The sequence below is a fragment of the Strix aluco genome, chromosome 4 (genome assembly GCF_031877795.1).
Source record: "Strix aluco isolate bStrAlu1 chromosome 4, bStrAlu1.hap1, whole genome shotgun sequence".
Classification (NCBI taxonomy): domain Eukaryota; kingdom Metazoa; phylum Chordata; class Aves; order Strigiformes; family Strigidae; genus Strix; species Strix aluco.
In genome coordinates, this window is record NC_133934.1 from 127,522,850 (window position 1) to 127,537,784 (window position 14,935).

Below are 14,935 nucleotides of genomic sequence, written 5' to 3' on the forward strand. Positions count from 1 at the left end.
TTTTCAATCTGCGTGAGCATCCAAGAACATCCAGGGTCAGATCTACCAGCTTCATACTTCTGGGAGTAAATTATATTACAAAGTAGTAACCAGTCCTCTTGGTTAATAGAGGTGAGCAGGACTGTTGATAGCCCGTTGCCTTTATCTATCTTATAGCTGGTTTAAGCAATTGCCTGCCACACAAAGACTGAACCTCGAGAGATCTGTCCCTCCTTTTACTAAAGGCTTAATGTCACACTCAGATGTGCTGTCTGTGAGTACATATAAATACTACAAAGCACAAGTGTGTGCAAACGCAGTACATGAGTGAATAAATAGAAGTAACAAGGTTGCCCGCAGTACTAACTTGTAACTGAAGCTGAAGACTTCAGAATCGATCTTGCTAAGCAGAGCTAACCAGTAAGTTACAGAAATGGTGTCGGTTACAGTGAGCATCAATGATGCTAGCTTCAAAAGGTAAATCATAAAGCAGTTGGTTCTGATTCTGTAATCCTGTAGGGAATATTAGGCACAGGGTTGAACAAGCTGCCTGCATCTGCAGTAGGAAGTTAACTTGTTTTCGTCATCCATAAGCACTCTAAGCAAAACAACATGTTCATTAAACAGCGTACTTGCTGGTCATGGTGATAGTTGTTACATGAATAAAGGCTGGAAGACTTTTCTGGTAGGTATGTTAGCTTTCAAGCATGTTGGCAGGTTCAGCTGTCCTTTCAGCATGTTTAATAGGGAAATGAAAATCAGAAATACTGGGAGAGGATAACTTTTCAAACCACAGAGGTTCTGGAAGCAATGCTGCATGTATGCTTTATTTGCCTGGAAGCGAAGTGACTCTGCTGTGCAGCTTTTCTTTTAAAGCAAATAACTAGTTAGGTCTCATACAGTAGATTAACACCTGCTGAACTGTGTGTGTGTGTTGCTTTTCCTCTCTCATTAGTTATGTGCTTTTCCTATGGTGAAAGGTGAAAAAATGCAACCTTAATACTCTTTTCATCTTCTTGTCTGTTTGGATTTGGTATTTTGACAGATGACAACAATGGTGTGAGCTCGTGAATTTTTCCAAGCCTACTCAGTTTGCTGGGTATGAGAGGCGCTAAGCATCGCTACATAAAAATAGACAGGCAGTGCCTTAAACAAACAAGGCTGTTTGATCAGCAGCGCTGCCCTTTGCTAAGAGCTGCTGAGTTACTTCATTCTTTCCTGGAAACAAGGTACTGCTCCTTCTCTTGCTTCTCATAGATGCAGCAGTCTAACCTATTAACACCTTAAACATCAGCATTATTGTGGTACGGCTGTGGCTTGTTTCTGGTGAACCAGAGAGTGGGAGATACAGAGTAAGGTCCTTGGGGGTTTCTTTCCTCAACCTCTACCCTCACATGAGTGAAGCCCACCGTGCTGAAGCAGGTACTCAGTGAAGTGAAACTTTGGGAACTAGGACTGTAGGACTTCGCAGGGTGACCTCCCCTGCTTGTAACACTAAGCTTGTTTGGGGTTTTGTTGGGATTTTATTAAATGTCTTAACTTCTTGGATCTTGACTATTAAAGGCTTCCGATCTCTTCGTATTGTTTTCCAAAGTGTTGCTTTGTCTTCTCTGATTTTTCCTTTGTTTCAATTTCAGAAAGAAGTGTGGATGAGGGGACTCTCAGCACCTTCTATGACATGAGACATTGAAATGGTTATTGAAATTCTGATACATTTTAATGAGCATCTCCATAACCCTGCTTTCCCTCACATTAATAAATGTCCTGGCAGAAGACAACTTCTAGAACCTAATCTTAGCTTCATCTGAGCGTCTGCAATAACTGATCTCTTATGAATAGACTTGAGTCTCTCACTGCAACACGGAAAGCATCTTACAGGAAAATAAACAAATCTGTACAAATAATGGCCAGAATTACTTGAAGAGCAATAATGCTTTTCCTCCATCTTTGCTTCTATGAAATATGCCTTAAATTACACATCTGGTTCACCTCTCCTCTGGTAATGGAGGAATTAAGCTTGGCTTCTGAAGCAAACATACCTGTCTGGAGTTGAATGACTGCTTCTAGTCCTTTGGTGTGGCAGTGATGAAATCTGGAATATTAGTCACAAACTTGTAAATTCTCTTGCATCTGAGGTTTCTCTTGATTCCTGTTAGGAAGGTATGTTATGGCAAGGAAGCCACATAGTGCCCATTTAATATTCTCTGCAGCTTTTGCCTATTTAAATAGTAATGTGGCATCTTGAGCTTTGTCTCTTTCTAGAGCTCTTCAAGACTGCTTGAAGCAAATTGCATACCCAGACCCACCCCCCTCTTTCTTAGCAATCTGAAGTCATTAACTTTCTGCAGCAGTACAAACTCTCCTTCTATGAATGTTTTTGTAGCCTGGTCCTCTTCTCTGTATGCATAACAAATTCCTGGTACCTTTTTAATACTGAAAGGCTGCAATAATTTTCTTGTTTCTTGTTTGGAATATTTTCTCTAACTACAGTTACCTGTAGTGTCATCTCATGAATAAATAAAAAAGTTCAGTTTTGACTCTGCATCTTACTGCTTAACCCAGCAGCAACTGAAAGGTGTTTACAACAATTTTCTTTCAGATTTAATTCTGACCCTGTAGTGTGGTTTCCCTACCACACATTCAGCTCTTAGCTCGTGTTTCTGCTCTGGCAGTCATTTGTCTTCATCAGGAGAGGAATTTCTGGAGAAAGACAGTCAAAGGTATCTGCCAACATACCCCAGCTGATTCTGCCCTAATGAGCGCTTGGCCTTTGGTCTCTGGCTGATGGCACTGCTCTTCTGGAGTGTCCTCCAAACCGTGACCTGTTCCTAGGTCAGGCAAGGCCCCCTGCCACTGGTTTAGGCATAAGCTGGTCTGTTCCTGGGAGAGTAGAAGGTACCAGACCTCAGCCTGTACTTTAGTTTGTTCAAACTAACGGGCATTGGTGTGGTGTGACTTGCCTCTCCCTCTTGCAGGACGTCTGCCTCCCTTGGCCTCAACCCATTCCTACGATGGCTTCGGATGCGATTTATGGGACTTATGGGTCAGGATGGAAGCGCAGGGGCTGGCAGTGAGGACAGTCTGGAGCTGTGTAACAGGTGTTGGGAGAACCTTGTGCCTTATGTATCTGCCAGGATGGATGAGCTCAAGGAACAGTATCGGGAAATCTGCTTCATCCTGTTGACGCTGAACAATCCTCAGTCTGACTCCTCTCTAAAGTGGAGCAGTGAGGCAACTTAACACCATGAGGAGGTACTTTAACTCCTAGTGAGAACAAACTACATCACTTCAGTCTTCTGTCTCCCAGGCGCAGTAAAAATGGGACATCTGAAGTGCTGTGAAGCTGATGCAGTGCTGCTCTGCAGAGCGCTGCCATCCTTCATTCCCTTCACCGACTGAGCCAGCTGCCGGGTGGGCTCTAGCTTCTCCGGTTGCCAGAGGTGCTTTTGCTTTCCCATGTCACATTAAAGCCATGCAAATAGTTTCTATAGCAACAGGTCTTTTTGCTTAGCTCTGACGCAAAATCCTAAAAGGTCTTTCTCATTCTGTCTTCATCCAATTCTGATTTTTGCTTTTATCAACTCTTTTTGAAGATAAAGTGGAAAAAATAAATTCTGCTGTTTCAGGAGTTAACTTGCAGCAGAGGTGAGTGTTCAGTTTTAAGAGCTCCCTGAAGTTTCTACACCAGGACTTGAACTCTGGGCTGAAGACAAAATCCGCTGGAATCTAGACAGCACCCTGACTGTACATAAAATGTTTGTTCTTCTTCCCTTCTAGCCATATATTCTAATTTGAATCTTAGCTTTTCATGAACATGATGTGTCTAGGCTTAAGGACTTAACCTAGTAAATTCCCTTAGCTTTTCTGGGGCGGTGGGGAATGAAAATGGTGTTATTTGCAGTCTCCTTCAGCTTATTGCCAGGGCTTGGTGGCAGCACTTGAGCACATCTGTGACTAATAAAAGCAGAGTGAGGGGAGGTATGACTCGGAGAGGCCAAGGGACCATGTATGAACATGTCCATCCTCTTGCTAGCAGAGGAGACGCTATCTTGTTCTATCCTACTGATGCGGATGATTACGTAGGTGGTACTTGAAGGGAGTAAAAGTGTTGCTTCATTTGAGAGGAAGAATTTCTTTTCTGTATTAAGGAGAAGTAGCCTGGTGAGGAGGAGCCCATCTGAGCTGCAGCTGTCTTGTTTTGTCAGGAAACCAAGCTAGCAATATTTACTTCTAGCCCTCTTCCCTCTAAAAGCCTTGTGGACTTCCATGCTTTTACTTTGAAGATCCTGGTGCTACAGAAAGAAGGGATGGAAAAGATGCTGTTGCGTTAGAAGGGTAGGTGGGTATTTCAGAGCTGAGAGACGCAGCCAGTGTAACAGCCACGTTGCTCTGGGTGAACTGAGGCCTGCAGAGGGACAACATGACTTTTGGATCTTGCCCTGACTGGCAAGAATAAATATTTTGGGACGTCCAAAAAAAACTGAAATCAAGCTAGTGAAGGAGGCAGCGTGGCCTAGTAGGTAGAACGAAAGAATGGGAAAAGAGGCACGAATTTATCCCCAGCTTTGCTTCTGGCCTGGTTAATCTGGGGCCCTGTTTCCCCTTCTGTCCTTTCAGCTCCGTTAAGTTCTCCAGAGCTCGTGCTGCAGGATGCAGGGTGAGCTTGCCAGGTCCCTGTTTGATGCTGTTGCAAATTGAATGACTAACAAAAAATAATAAAAGGCAGGCAAAGTTAGATAAAATGGTATTGCCTCCCCGCACAAAGCATTTGAGTCTCTGCCAAATAAGTCTCTCCCGTGTAATTACTGAAAACAAGTGCTGTGGTGAGACATAGCACAGCATCTTGTCACAGCTACTCTTACCTAACTCTTTTGTCAACACAAGGCTTGGATTTCATAAAGGGAGGTATAGGGATAGACAGGCTTCAAGCTACACTTATTTTCAGGTGAGCAGGCTTGTTAAGTGTGAGCAGGAGGGACTGGAGCAGGGTAGGGGTGACTGGGGCTCTCAACACCGTGGTCATTTACTCAGGTAGTGGCCTTCACTCTCACATTTTGTTTTACCTTTGTCTCCCTGTATCATCTGGTAGTTGTGAAGGAGGTATTGGAGGGGCTAAGGCTAAGCTGGTTTCTTACTTAATGGGCTCTGGCCCCCCCTTCTCGAGGAGTAACTGGTGCTGACTTAAAATCAGCACACCTTGCTGCAGGCAGAATGGCAGAGGTTGTGCAGCTGAGCAGGTATCATCTGTGATCTGGCTGCAACTTGCTGCTAATATTAAGTAAATCTAAGGTGCAAAATTGGCAAGACCTGTATAAATGTGAAGCGTGAAGCATCCCACAGCACCATGGTTGTGTTCTTGATGCACGGATCCATTTGCTTACGCACCTCTAAAAATCCCATGGCTGTGAGGGGTCATTGCCCAAACTGCTGTGACTGGGCTGTAGCTGAAGAGGGGATATGCAAGAAGGATGGATGACCTTTGTGTTTCTGTTTGATGGCTTTAGCTGTGAGGAGGATGGATTTTGGTTTTTTCTCCTGAAGTTGCCCGTGTGGTACTTCCACTGGTCACTTAGCGTTCTTTTTCCCCCAGCTTTAAAAGAGGGCTAACAGCTCTCTCCATGATACAACGCAGCTCTTCAGCATTCCAGTGATAGAGTTGGGTTCCTTATATAAAGTTTCTAAGGGTCTATTAACATATATTTTATACATCAGTAAGTGCATATATGCATGTATATGAGACTTCACAGCTGAAGTACCTTCTCTTGTAGCTTTGGCCTTACCCTGTGTCACACATTACTGTGACTCTTAATGAGAATGTGGCCATTTTTGATTGTTCTGAACAGTCTGCTTTGCGAGTGTGCTGACGTAAATCCATATCTAACATCGGGCTCTGATACACTCCCAGCAAGGCTGGTATGAGCCAAGCTGGTGGTCTAATAAAAGCAGCAGTCGCTCTGGAGATGCTTCGTGGATCCGTTTGGATTTTGTTTTAATAATGCTGAGCATAGTAACAGGTTTTGTGAAACCACTGTTTGCCTTTCTGCTGCAGAAATGGCATGTCTGTGGGGTGCTGTGGGAGGGAGCGAGGAACCCAGACAGCTGCTCTGTCTCCCCTTCCCTTCCTCTGAGCCTGCTCTGTTTCAGATTCTGGCTATTCCTGGCTGAATTCATGGTTATAGAACTGCATGATGCTCCCCATGTAATCAAACTCCTCTCCAGCAGTGTCTGGTGTAAACTAGACTCTGAAATTTGAAGAACAAAATCATGTGCCTTTACAGAGTTGTTTCCTGGCCTCTTTTGTGCCCTCTACTCCTGCACTCTGACCTGATCAAAAGCCTTCTGGGGTTCAGCCTCGCTGTCTTGCAGGTTGCCAGCCATTCTCAGGAGAGAACATGCGTCGCAGGCAGAACATCTTGCGCACAGTTTCCAGGGTTACCTGTGTAGTGCTGATAGCAAGCAGGAAATTAAAATGCTCCATGATGATGATACGTTATCGACAACAGATGGTGGCCATTAGGTGTACGTGCATGTCAGGGGAAGGCATAAACGCAAGTAGAGCAGACACAACTATTAGATTTGTGTAATTGCCACTGCAGGTGCTAAGCTCCACCGTGGATGAAGCAGGGCAGTCCCTGAGCACCCTACTTCCACTTCTGGCCATGGGGTATGTGACTCTGCTTCCTGGAAGTAACTCCAAGTAGTCAGTGTGGCTTCCAGCTAACTTGTTTGCAGAGTTCCATGTTCTGATTATCAGCTCTTCTGTACATCTAGTTCTCTCTTGCTATTCTCTCGGTTTAATCTCTCTCTTCTATACAGCTTTTCTCTCTTGTCCTTCAAAAGGCTTGGTCTCTTAACTTGAAACTTCTACTTTTAACCTCTGCAAGCGTGGTCCAGCTGCCTGCAATCTTTGTGGATACCCTAGTGATCTGCTGTAACCTGTGTCAGGATTGCCCGGGGACTTGTCAGAGGACTGCTAAACCTGGAAAATCAACTGAGGGTCTGTTCTGCTGAGCTCTGAGTGTCACATTGTATGTTCCTTTTCTTACTGAGCTGTCTCTTCTTCCTTCTATCATTGTGAGTTTCTCCACCTCAATTCTCTGTTAACTCTGATGTGCAGAATTAGGCCTGAGTATGCACATGCAAGCCTGCTTTCGGTTCAGGGCAGCAAATCTCTCCCCCATCTGTGGATACAGGTCTGTCTCTTGGACTTTTGTGTATGCCTAAACAGCTTCTGGCTGGTGTGCTTCAGGATGAAATAAGAGTATCTTATTTGTGTGCAAAGCTTCCTTGAAGATAGTGATGCTGATGTTGAAGTGTTTGAAGAAACTGCTGGGATGGCTTAGCTTTTCTCAAACCTCAGGCTCAACTTTGCTTGTGGTATGTGGAAGCAGTAATGGAAGCCCACTTTGAGACTTGCTCTCCTCCTCAGCACTGGCTTGATCAGCTGTGGTCTTAATTGCTCTTAAGAAGTTAGTAATTCTGCAAAGACTAGACTCGTTCTAACCTGGGCTCAAACTATTATTTAAATAAAATGCTATACACGTAGTCTGACATATCACTGTGGCAATTGTGTGATCGTATGCAAACCAAAGCATACTTGTGATGTTACTCCTTACTTGCCTCCCATATCTTAACCCTAAAATCTGTATTTCTAAGAGGGCTGTGCTCTTACTACAAGCTTTCTCAGATACTGGCTGGAAGAACCTTCCATGCTTGTGCCTTTATTTTTTTTTTAATGCAAATGTTTAATTTCAGATGTTCTGAATGACGCCATCTTTGATGAAGATCATGATGAGATGGTAATTGTGAAGGACATAGACATGTTCTCATTGTGTGAGCATCACCTCGTTCCATTTGTTGGAAAGGTAACTCTTCCTCATGAAGCAAATGGGGGAAATCCATGATAAAAGACCTAAAGTACATGTAAAAGACTTCATAGTTGTAACTACGAAGCTTTTAAAGCTGTAAGTATTTACTGCTTACGGCTATGATTCTAGAAGTTAATCTTCAGAACACAAATAAGGAAGACCTCCTTAATGGGAGTTTTATTTGGATTTAAACTCCTGAAATATAATGCTCAACCTTTCCTAGTCGAAGTAATCTAATGGTTTCTGACATTTCATATCAAAGCTCTCCTTCGTGAAGCAGCAGCAAGCCTTGAGGGCAGACATCTTGATATTAAACCAGCTCACCCTGCACGCTGACTCTGTCATGGATTTAGCTTCTGGCTCAGAGCTATCTAGTGCACATTCACCTTGGGAACCTCCCATGAGTGGAACAAACTTCTGATTAGCAGCCCTGGCTTAAATAAGCAAACCCATTCAGGGAGGGGGTGGTCAAAATTGCCCAGCAGGAGGCTGCTGGGGGTCCCATGAAAGGGGCTGGTGTGTCAGAGGATGTTGAAATTGTGATGCCAACAACTTTAAAAAGAAAATAAAAACTCTCAAGTTAACCACTTGAGTTGGTTAACTTGAGAGTTGGTTAACTGAAGAGTTCAGAGTGGATAGTCCCTTCTGCAGATCTCAGCCTCTTCACTCCCGTATCAGCACAGAAGGATGGAGCTTATTCTGATCCATCTGTTCTAGCATAAAGTACTCGCAGGCCAGAGAGTAGCAAGTGCTTTTGTTGTCTATAAAATCTGATCAGTGCCACGTATGTGCCAAGTAAACTGTCTCCCAAAAATAAAACACCCAAACAGAAACCAGCTGTTTATTTAGTTGAGTCAACTCAATTTCATCTGCTTTCTTTTCTTACTGTTAGTATTTTTTACTGGAAAACAAGGTAACTTCTTTTTCTGTGCAACCTTTCTACTTTGCGTGTTATTCTTGGTTACACATACTGTGTATTTTCTCTGCATTACTCCTGTGGCAATATATGCATTCTTTTTACATCTAGCTGTTTAGCCTCTGTGGTTTGGAGAAATCTCCTCGCAAACACCGAATCGGTCCTGCTCGTATAATGGTCTGCTAAATGACTTGGTATGCCTCTAAATATTCTCAGACTAACCATTCTCCTGTTGGGTACATCAAACAGGCTGCAAATACTGACCAGTAGGTCTTGTATTTGCAGTTCTATTTTAAATGAAATGAAGAAATTTACAAAAATACTCCATGGGCAACAGGATTCAATGCTTATTTCTGAGTTATGTCTCTCACTTTATCTGAAATGTTTCATGTCTTTTCAGGTGTCAGTGGGTTGATTACCCAACAGAAGTGATAGGAATGAGCAAGTTAGCCAGGTAATTAGGTGCACTGTGGTACCTCTAACTGCAGGTACAACAATGGGGCCTCTAGGCAAAGCACTAAGACAGAATCCTGCACTGACTCCCCTACTGTATCTTGGCTAATTTTTCAAGTCTCTGGTACAGTGACACAAATGCTGGTTTATAATCTGTTATAGCTGTAAACCCACTTGAATTCAGTAGCCTGTGTTGCTTTCTAAAAACAAGAAGGTAAATGCCTTTCCCCCTACCTTTGTATCAGCATTTTTCTGCTAAAGACCTTATTCCAACTTAGTGCAACTACGGTTCAGTGTGAATGTTCAGCAAATCCATACTTGAGCAGGATGGAAGTTGACTAAATCGCACATTGATCTATGATACTACCACAGGGGAAAAAAAAACCCAAAACACAGTGCAGCCCTGATTTTGGTGGCTAAGTACTTCTTGCCATCACAACTTTCACTGGAAGTCAAGTACCCTCCCTCTCCCTCTGCTCCATAAATCCATTTTAGGTCTTGAAAGAAAAGCATGTTTATTTTAGGCAAACAGAGCTGTGCTGAGCTGAGTAACAGGCTGCTTTTTGTACCCAAACGTAGTAGTACTGTGTAGCATTCCTGAGACTTGGAACATAAGCCTTGACTCTTGAAGAGTTGTGATTTTTCTCCCCCTCAGAAAACTTACCTATTCTTCACCAGGACACTGACCTCACCAGGCATTTACAGTCTCCGTTAGCTCCACAATTTTCCAGGCTTGCATGGTGGCTTGTTCCTCCCACATGCTAAGACTTCTGGACTGTTCCAGAGTTAGTTCTGGGGCAAACGCACATCCTCATTCTCTATGCATGAGTTTCATATGCATTTGGAAGCATGGTTTTGATTCTGTTAATGGTTTGTTCTCCTCTGTCTAGGTACATATTGGCTACCTTCCTAACAAACAAGTACTTGGCCTCAGCAAGCTTGCTAGGTAAGTGTTAATGTAATGAAAGTGATGCTAATTTCTAAAAAGGATTCCAGGCTGTGCTAACTCTGCTAATCTTTCTAATCTGGTCCCCCTCTAAAGCTCAGCCCACTTTGTGTCCTGGATTTGGATTTAGACCAATCCTCAGCATTATGTTTTTTGTGGAGAGGACAGATAAGTCTTAGAGCTCTCTGTGAATTCACATCAGTCGACTGTAGTAGAGCCGTAAGGCTTTTGTACGTTCATCCAAAGCGTTGGTGTCTGCAGGGAGCACACAAGCAAGAACAACAGAGAATTTGGTCGTGTTCTAAGGCAGGCCACCAAAACCAGTGGGGATCTCTAGCTATTTACTACTTGTGTGTATACTGACTGATAAGAACGAAAATCCCAAACTTTGAAACTGTAAATGAAACACGTTCTATGGATAGAAACTGAATCTAAAGCTTTCATCTGTTAGCTGACTCTTCAGATAAATTTGGCATTTCTTTCTTTCACCCGAGACCTGCTGAGAGGGCCGTGGGGTAGATTTTTATAGATCAGGCTCAGCCTAAGAAACAAAGCAATTATGATACACTTGAGAAATCCATTTGTTATGTAAAATAGCTTTTCCCTTAGTGAGTGCCCTTGGATCAGTTGTTGCACTGAATCTTGTTATAAAGTGACACTTTCTAGTTCTGATGAGGAAGAATATGGTAGATCCTGTCAATAATCAGATTATTTGGGGCCAGAGTGGAAGAGTCTCTTGAGAAATGAATCTGAAAAATTGGCTGTAGTTCAGAAAGACCACATAGGTTTTGCTTATATTTTCCCTGATATGTCTGTTAATCTTGCGTAGTTCCAATAATACTAATGAGAATTAGCCTTGTAAATCTGTATGCCCGCTGGGTTTTCTTAGCAGGTAAGAAATGTGTGGGATATGACACTAAAATGCTTTAAAGTCAATCAGCTCTGTTCTGTGCTCTGCTGGCACAACAGTGAGTTTGGTTTGGAAGTGGAAGGGCCCTTGGAAGTCACATTTTTGTTAACGTAACCTCATAGTACAGGGGGAACCATCTACATGTCTTCTAGCCGTGCTTATAGGAGTGGACTTTGCTCTGATTAAAACGCTGAAACTGGCAGTTCAACATTTAAATTTTTTCTTACATGTTTTCTGTGGCTGTACTGAACTGCTGAAGTTGTGGGGTGAGGTTCTGAGCTGTCAGCGCTGCAGCTGCTGGGCGAAAGACTTTACGCTTGGGGATGTCTGTGCAAGAGTTCACAGCTTATGTTGTGTGTTGGCTGGCACTTGTGTGGCTGGATCTTTTTAAGTGGTGTGGGGTTTTTCTTTTTGAGTTGGATTTCTGAAGGCGAACATCCTTCCTGAAGAGACTGTCTTTAGCACTTGGTTTCATTTCTGCCGGGCTTGAATGCAGGATTAAAGATCACATTTGAAATACACATCAGTTGATTTGTGCTTGCTCTGGTCTCCAGTTAACTCAAGAACTGCAGATGTAAAAAGGAGCTTAAAACTGTCTTTGGTGATTTTTAATGCAAGTGGCAACATGGTGCTAGAAGTGTACAATTTTCCTACTATTTATTCTCAGCATAGAAGCATGCATGAATATGTGCACGGCTTCCTGCGCTGTGCTTGAAAGGTTCAATCTTGCCTCTTTTTCAAGTTAGGATAAAACTCCCATATACTGCAATAATGAAGAGATTAGATTCTTGTATAACAAAATGTTCTCAGTCCTCACTTGCTTTTGAGTTCTTACCGTGAAGAGATTGGTGGGCCAAACAGTGCTTCCCCTTGGTGCCCTATATAATACAACCAGTGTTCAAACGAAGATTTGTGAGGCTGTTGGTACTGTAGGCGTAATCTTTCGTAATAGGATTAGTCTAATGTGTGAGTTTCTGTAGTTGTGGATGACCTGTATTCAGTAAACAAACATCTTTCTTTGGATTTTAAGCTCAGCCTTGAAAATGCTAATGCAAATAACTGTTTTTACATTAATATGCATATAGGACTACTTATATGCAACACCAGTGTAAAAATATCTGAGCATCGGCTTGTTTCCTATCCATACATTTAGTCTAAATATTATGTTGCTTTGTTTAGAAGAGCTGTAACAACCATTTCATTTCTGGAGGGGAGTTTCTGCATATAATTCTCTCTCCAAAACAGCAGGCAAGTCTCATTGTCAGAAATGCTTCTTGTAACTAATGCCTCAGGCTGTCAGCCAGTGTCTGGTTTTTGTCTAGTCTGACCAGATGGGTATTGAAGCTTTCTATAGCATCTTCTTTATATGGCCACTTGACGTCTAATTAAGCATTTGAGGTTGGCACGAATAACCCATTGACTTACAGAGCAGTTCTAAGACTTTTCTTGAATGTGTGGATTAGAGTACTGTGGCGATAAATGACAGTAGTGTCACTTGTGTTGCCCCACAAATGGCTTAAATTTGAAGTCAGGTTCGAGGGGAGCATTAAGGAGCTCTCTGCATTGAAATGTGGAGGATGGTGTGATGTATGGGTGGAGAGTATCTGTTTTAAATAAAACCAATTCTGTCTCTTAGTTAAATTTGTGGTTAAACGCAAGAATCCAAACCATCTCTTGTTTCACTTCAGTAGCCTTCTGGGAATCTCAATATCTGAATTGTCCTTAAAACAGCTTTTGGTTCCGATCGAAGTGAAAGGAGGTAGCCTGACCTCAGTTCAAGGATTAGCTTCTAGGGAGTCTTTGGGCCTGGATTCCCTTGCAACTGTGTGAGGCAGGAGGGTGGTGGTACAAGTAATTTAAAAGGAAACACCAATGGAAGAAACTCTAAGGAGAAGTGACAGGTTTGCCCCTGAAATAGTCTCTGGGGTGGCAGGTAGGGGGAACCTGTCACTAAACACAGTGACGTCCTGAGGGAAGTCCTCGAGCGATGCCAGCCAGGGTCTGTACAGTGGTCTTGTTTGATAGTGTCAGGTTAATTGTGAAGATCAGACAGATGGGAATAACTGTAACATTGTCTTTTTTTCTTTCTCCTTCAGGATTGTGGAAATATACAGTAGAAGATTACAAGGTAAACAGATGAATTTTTGGTTTTGTTGTGTGCACTTCTTTGCTAGCCAGCTCAGGGTGATGGTAGGTGGACTATAGCTGTGCAAATTTTAGTGTCAAGATAAACACTGTGTTCTTGAACGGGTGTTTCTCATCTGTCTTCTTACTTAGCCTCTGCATTTCCAGTGAAGGGTAAAATCTGCCTATGAAAATAGACGTAGGCAGTAACTGATTCAGAGGATAAATGTGCTACAAGATACAGCTGCCAGGAATAACTAAACTAGTATTGGATGCTGCTGGAGGTGAACTCTCCAACAGATAATCTGAGAGATGCCTTCAAGAATTCTCGTCTGAAGAGATGAAGCCAGAGCTGCCATGTTATGGACTGCCTGCCTGCTGCCCCTGAGAAGTGGAGGAAGCTGTGGGAACTGAGGCTTTGGGCTGGGCTCAGCCTGCTCTCATTGTCCTGCAGTTAAATTTGGCCTGTTCTTGGTGACAGAAGTCTTGGTGACCTTGAGGTGTCAGAGTGGGGAATAGAGGGTGCTAGAGCTGCAGGAAGTAAAGCTTCACAGGACAATAGACTCTCTTAATTTGCTCATTTCTTTTAAATCTCCATTTCCTTTCTTTAAAAAGAGAAATTGTCTGTAGGGAACAAATCGTGCAGCAGTAAAGCCAGTGAACAAATACATAAAAACTGAAAGAAAATAGGGAAGCAAGAAAATCTAACTGCATAATAGCAAATGTAAGAGCTGTTATAACAAATCATGGTAATGCAAAGTTCCTGCAAAGGCTTGATGCAAAATGACTCCCGTTACAAACAAGCAAATAAAAGCTCTGTGCCAGGATACAAAACATAAGGTTGGGTTTGGTACTAATAAAACTTACTTAGGAAGAGCAGTATGTGTGGGTGGGTGGGTGGTGGTGGTGGTGAAGAACAGGCAGACCTCTCGAGGTAGGGGTGGTACGTTGATGCTAGTCAGATTTAACACCATGTCTGACCTGCCTCTTGTTCTTTCAGTCCAGGAACGCCTTACCAAACAAATCGCAATAGCCATCACAGAAGCCTTACAGCCCGCTGGCGTTGGAGTGGTTATTGAAGCGACGTAAGTCACTCTGAGCTGTTCCGTGGTAGTGGGTGGGCTGGGTGTGATTCCAGCTGTGCGCCGCAGAGCTGTCGTGTGTTGCCTCCTTGGCTGCGGTAGCTGTGTGCCGTGTGTGTTTAAGGCAGAGTGCAGGCAGGAGTCATCCTTGCCCACTCAGGGAAATGGCCTGGTGGGTTGGAGCCATTTAAAGGACAAGAGGGAATGGCCTCAAGCTGCGCCAGGGCAGGGTCAGACTGGCTCTTAGGAAGGATTTCTTTGCAGAAGGGGTTGTTGGGCGTTGGAATGGGCTGCCCAGGGCAGGGGGGGAGTCCCCATCCCTGGAGGGGTTGAAGAGTCGGGTTGACCCAGCGCTGAGGGATCTGGTGGAGTTGAGAACGGTCAGTGTGAGGTTCATGGTTGGACTGGAGGATCTTCAAGGGCTTTTCCAACCAAGATGATTCTGTGAAAGCTTGATCTTTTCTTGGGATTTTCTTGGTATCTGAGGAGAGGAGGCAGGGCGCTGGGCGTTTGGCTTGCTTTTCCTGAGAGGACAGCTGAGGTACGACTCACAGATGTCCATTCTGGATATGGAGGTTTCGTCACTTCCCCAGAATTTATTGTGACCGTGTAAGAGACATCTCTTTGTAGGATTGCTTATTTCTTTTCAGTTTATTG

At 43.4% G+C, this 14,935-nt stretch overlaps 1 protein-coding gene across 2 annotated transcripts in view; it reads left to right on the forward strand.

Moving 5' to 3' along the window:
• Positions 1–14,935, forward strand: part of GCH1 (GTP cyclohydrolase 1) — a 33,140-nt gene that overhangs the window by 4,315 nt on the left and 13,890 nt on the right. For both annotated transcript variants that reach the window (XM_074821108.1, XM_074821107.1), the window contains exons 2-5: positions 7,735–7,844; positions 10,107–10,162; positions 13,169–13,200; positions 14,197–14,281. In XM_074821108.1, the coding sequence (XP_074677209.1) occupies positions 7,735–7,844; positions 10,107–10,162; positions 13,169–13,200; positions 14,197–14,281 (283 nt within the window). The remainder of the gene's footprint in view (positions 1–7,734; positions 7,845–10,106; positions 10,163–13,168; positions 13,201–14,196; positions 14,282–14,935) is intronic.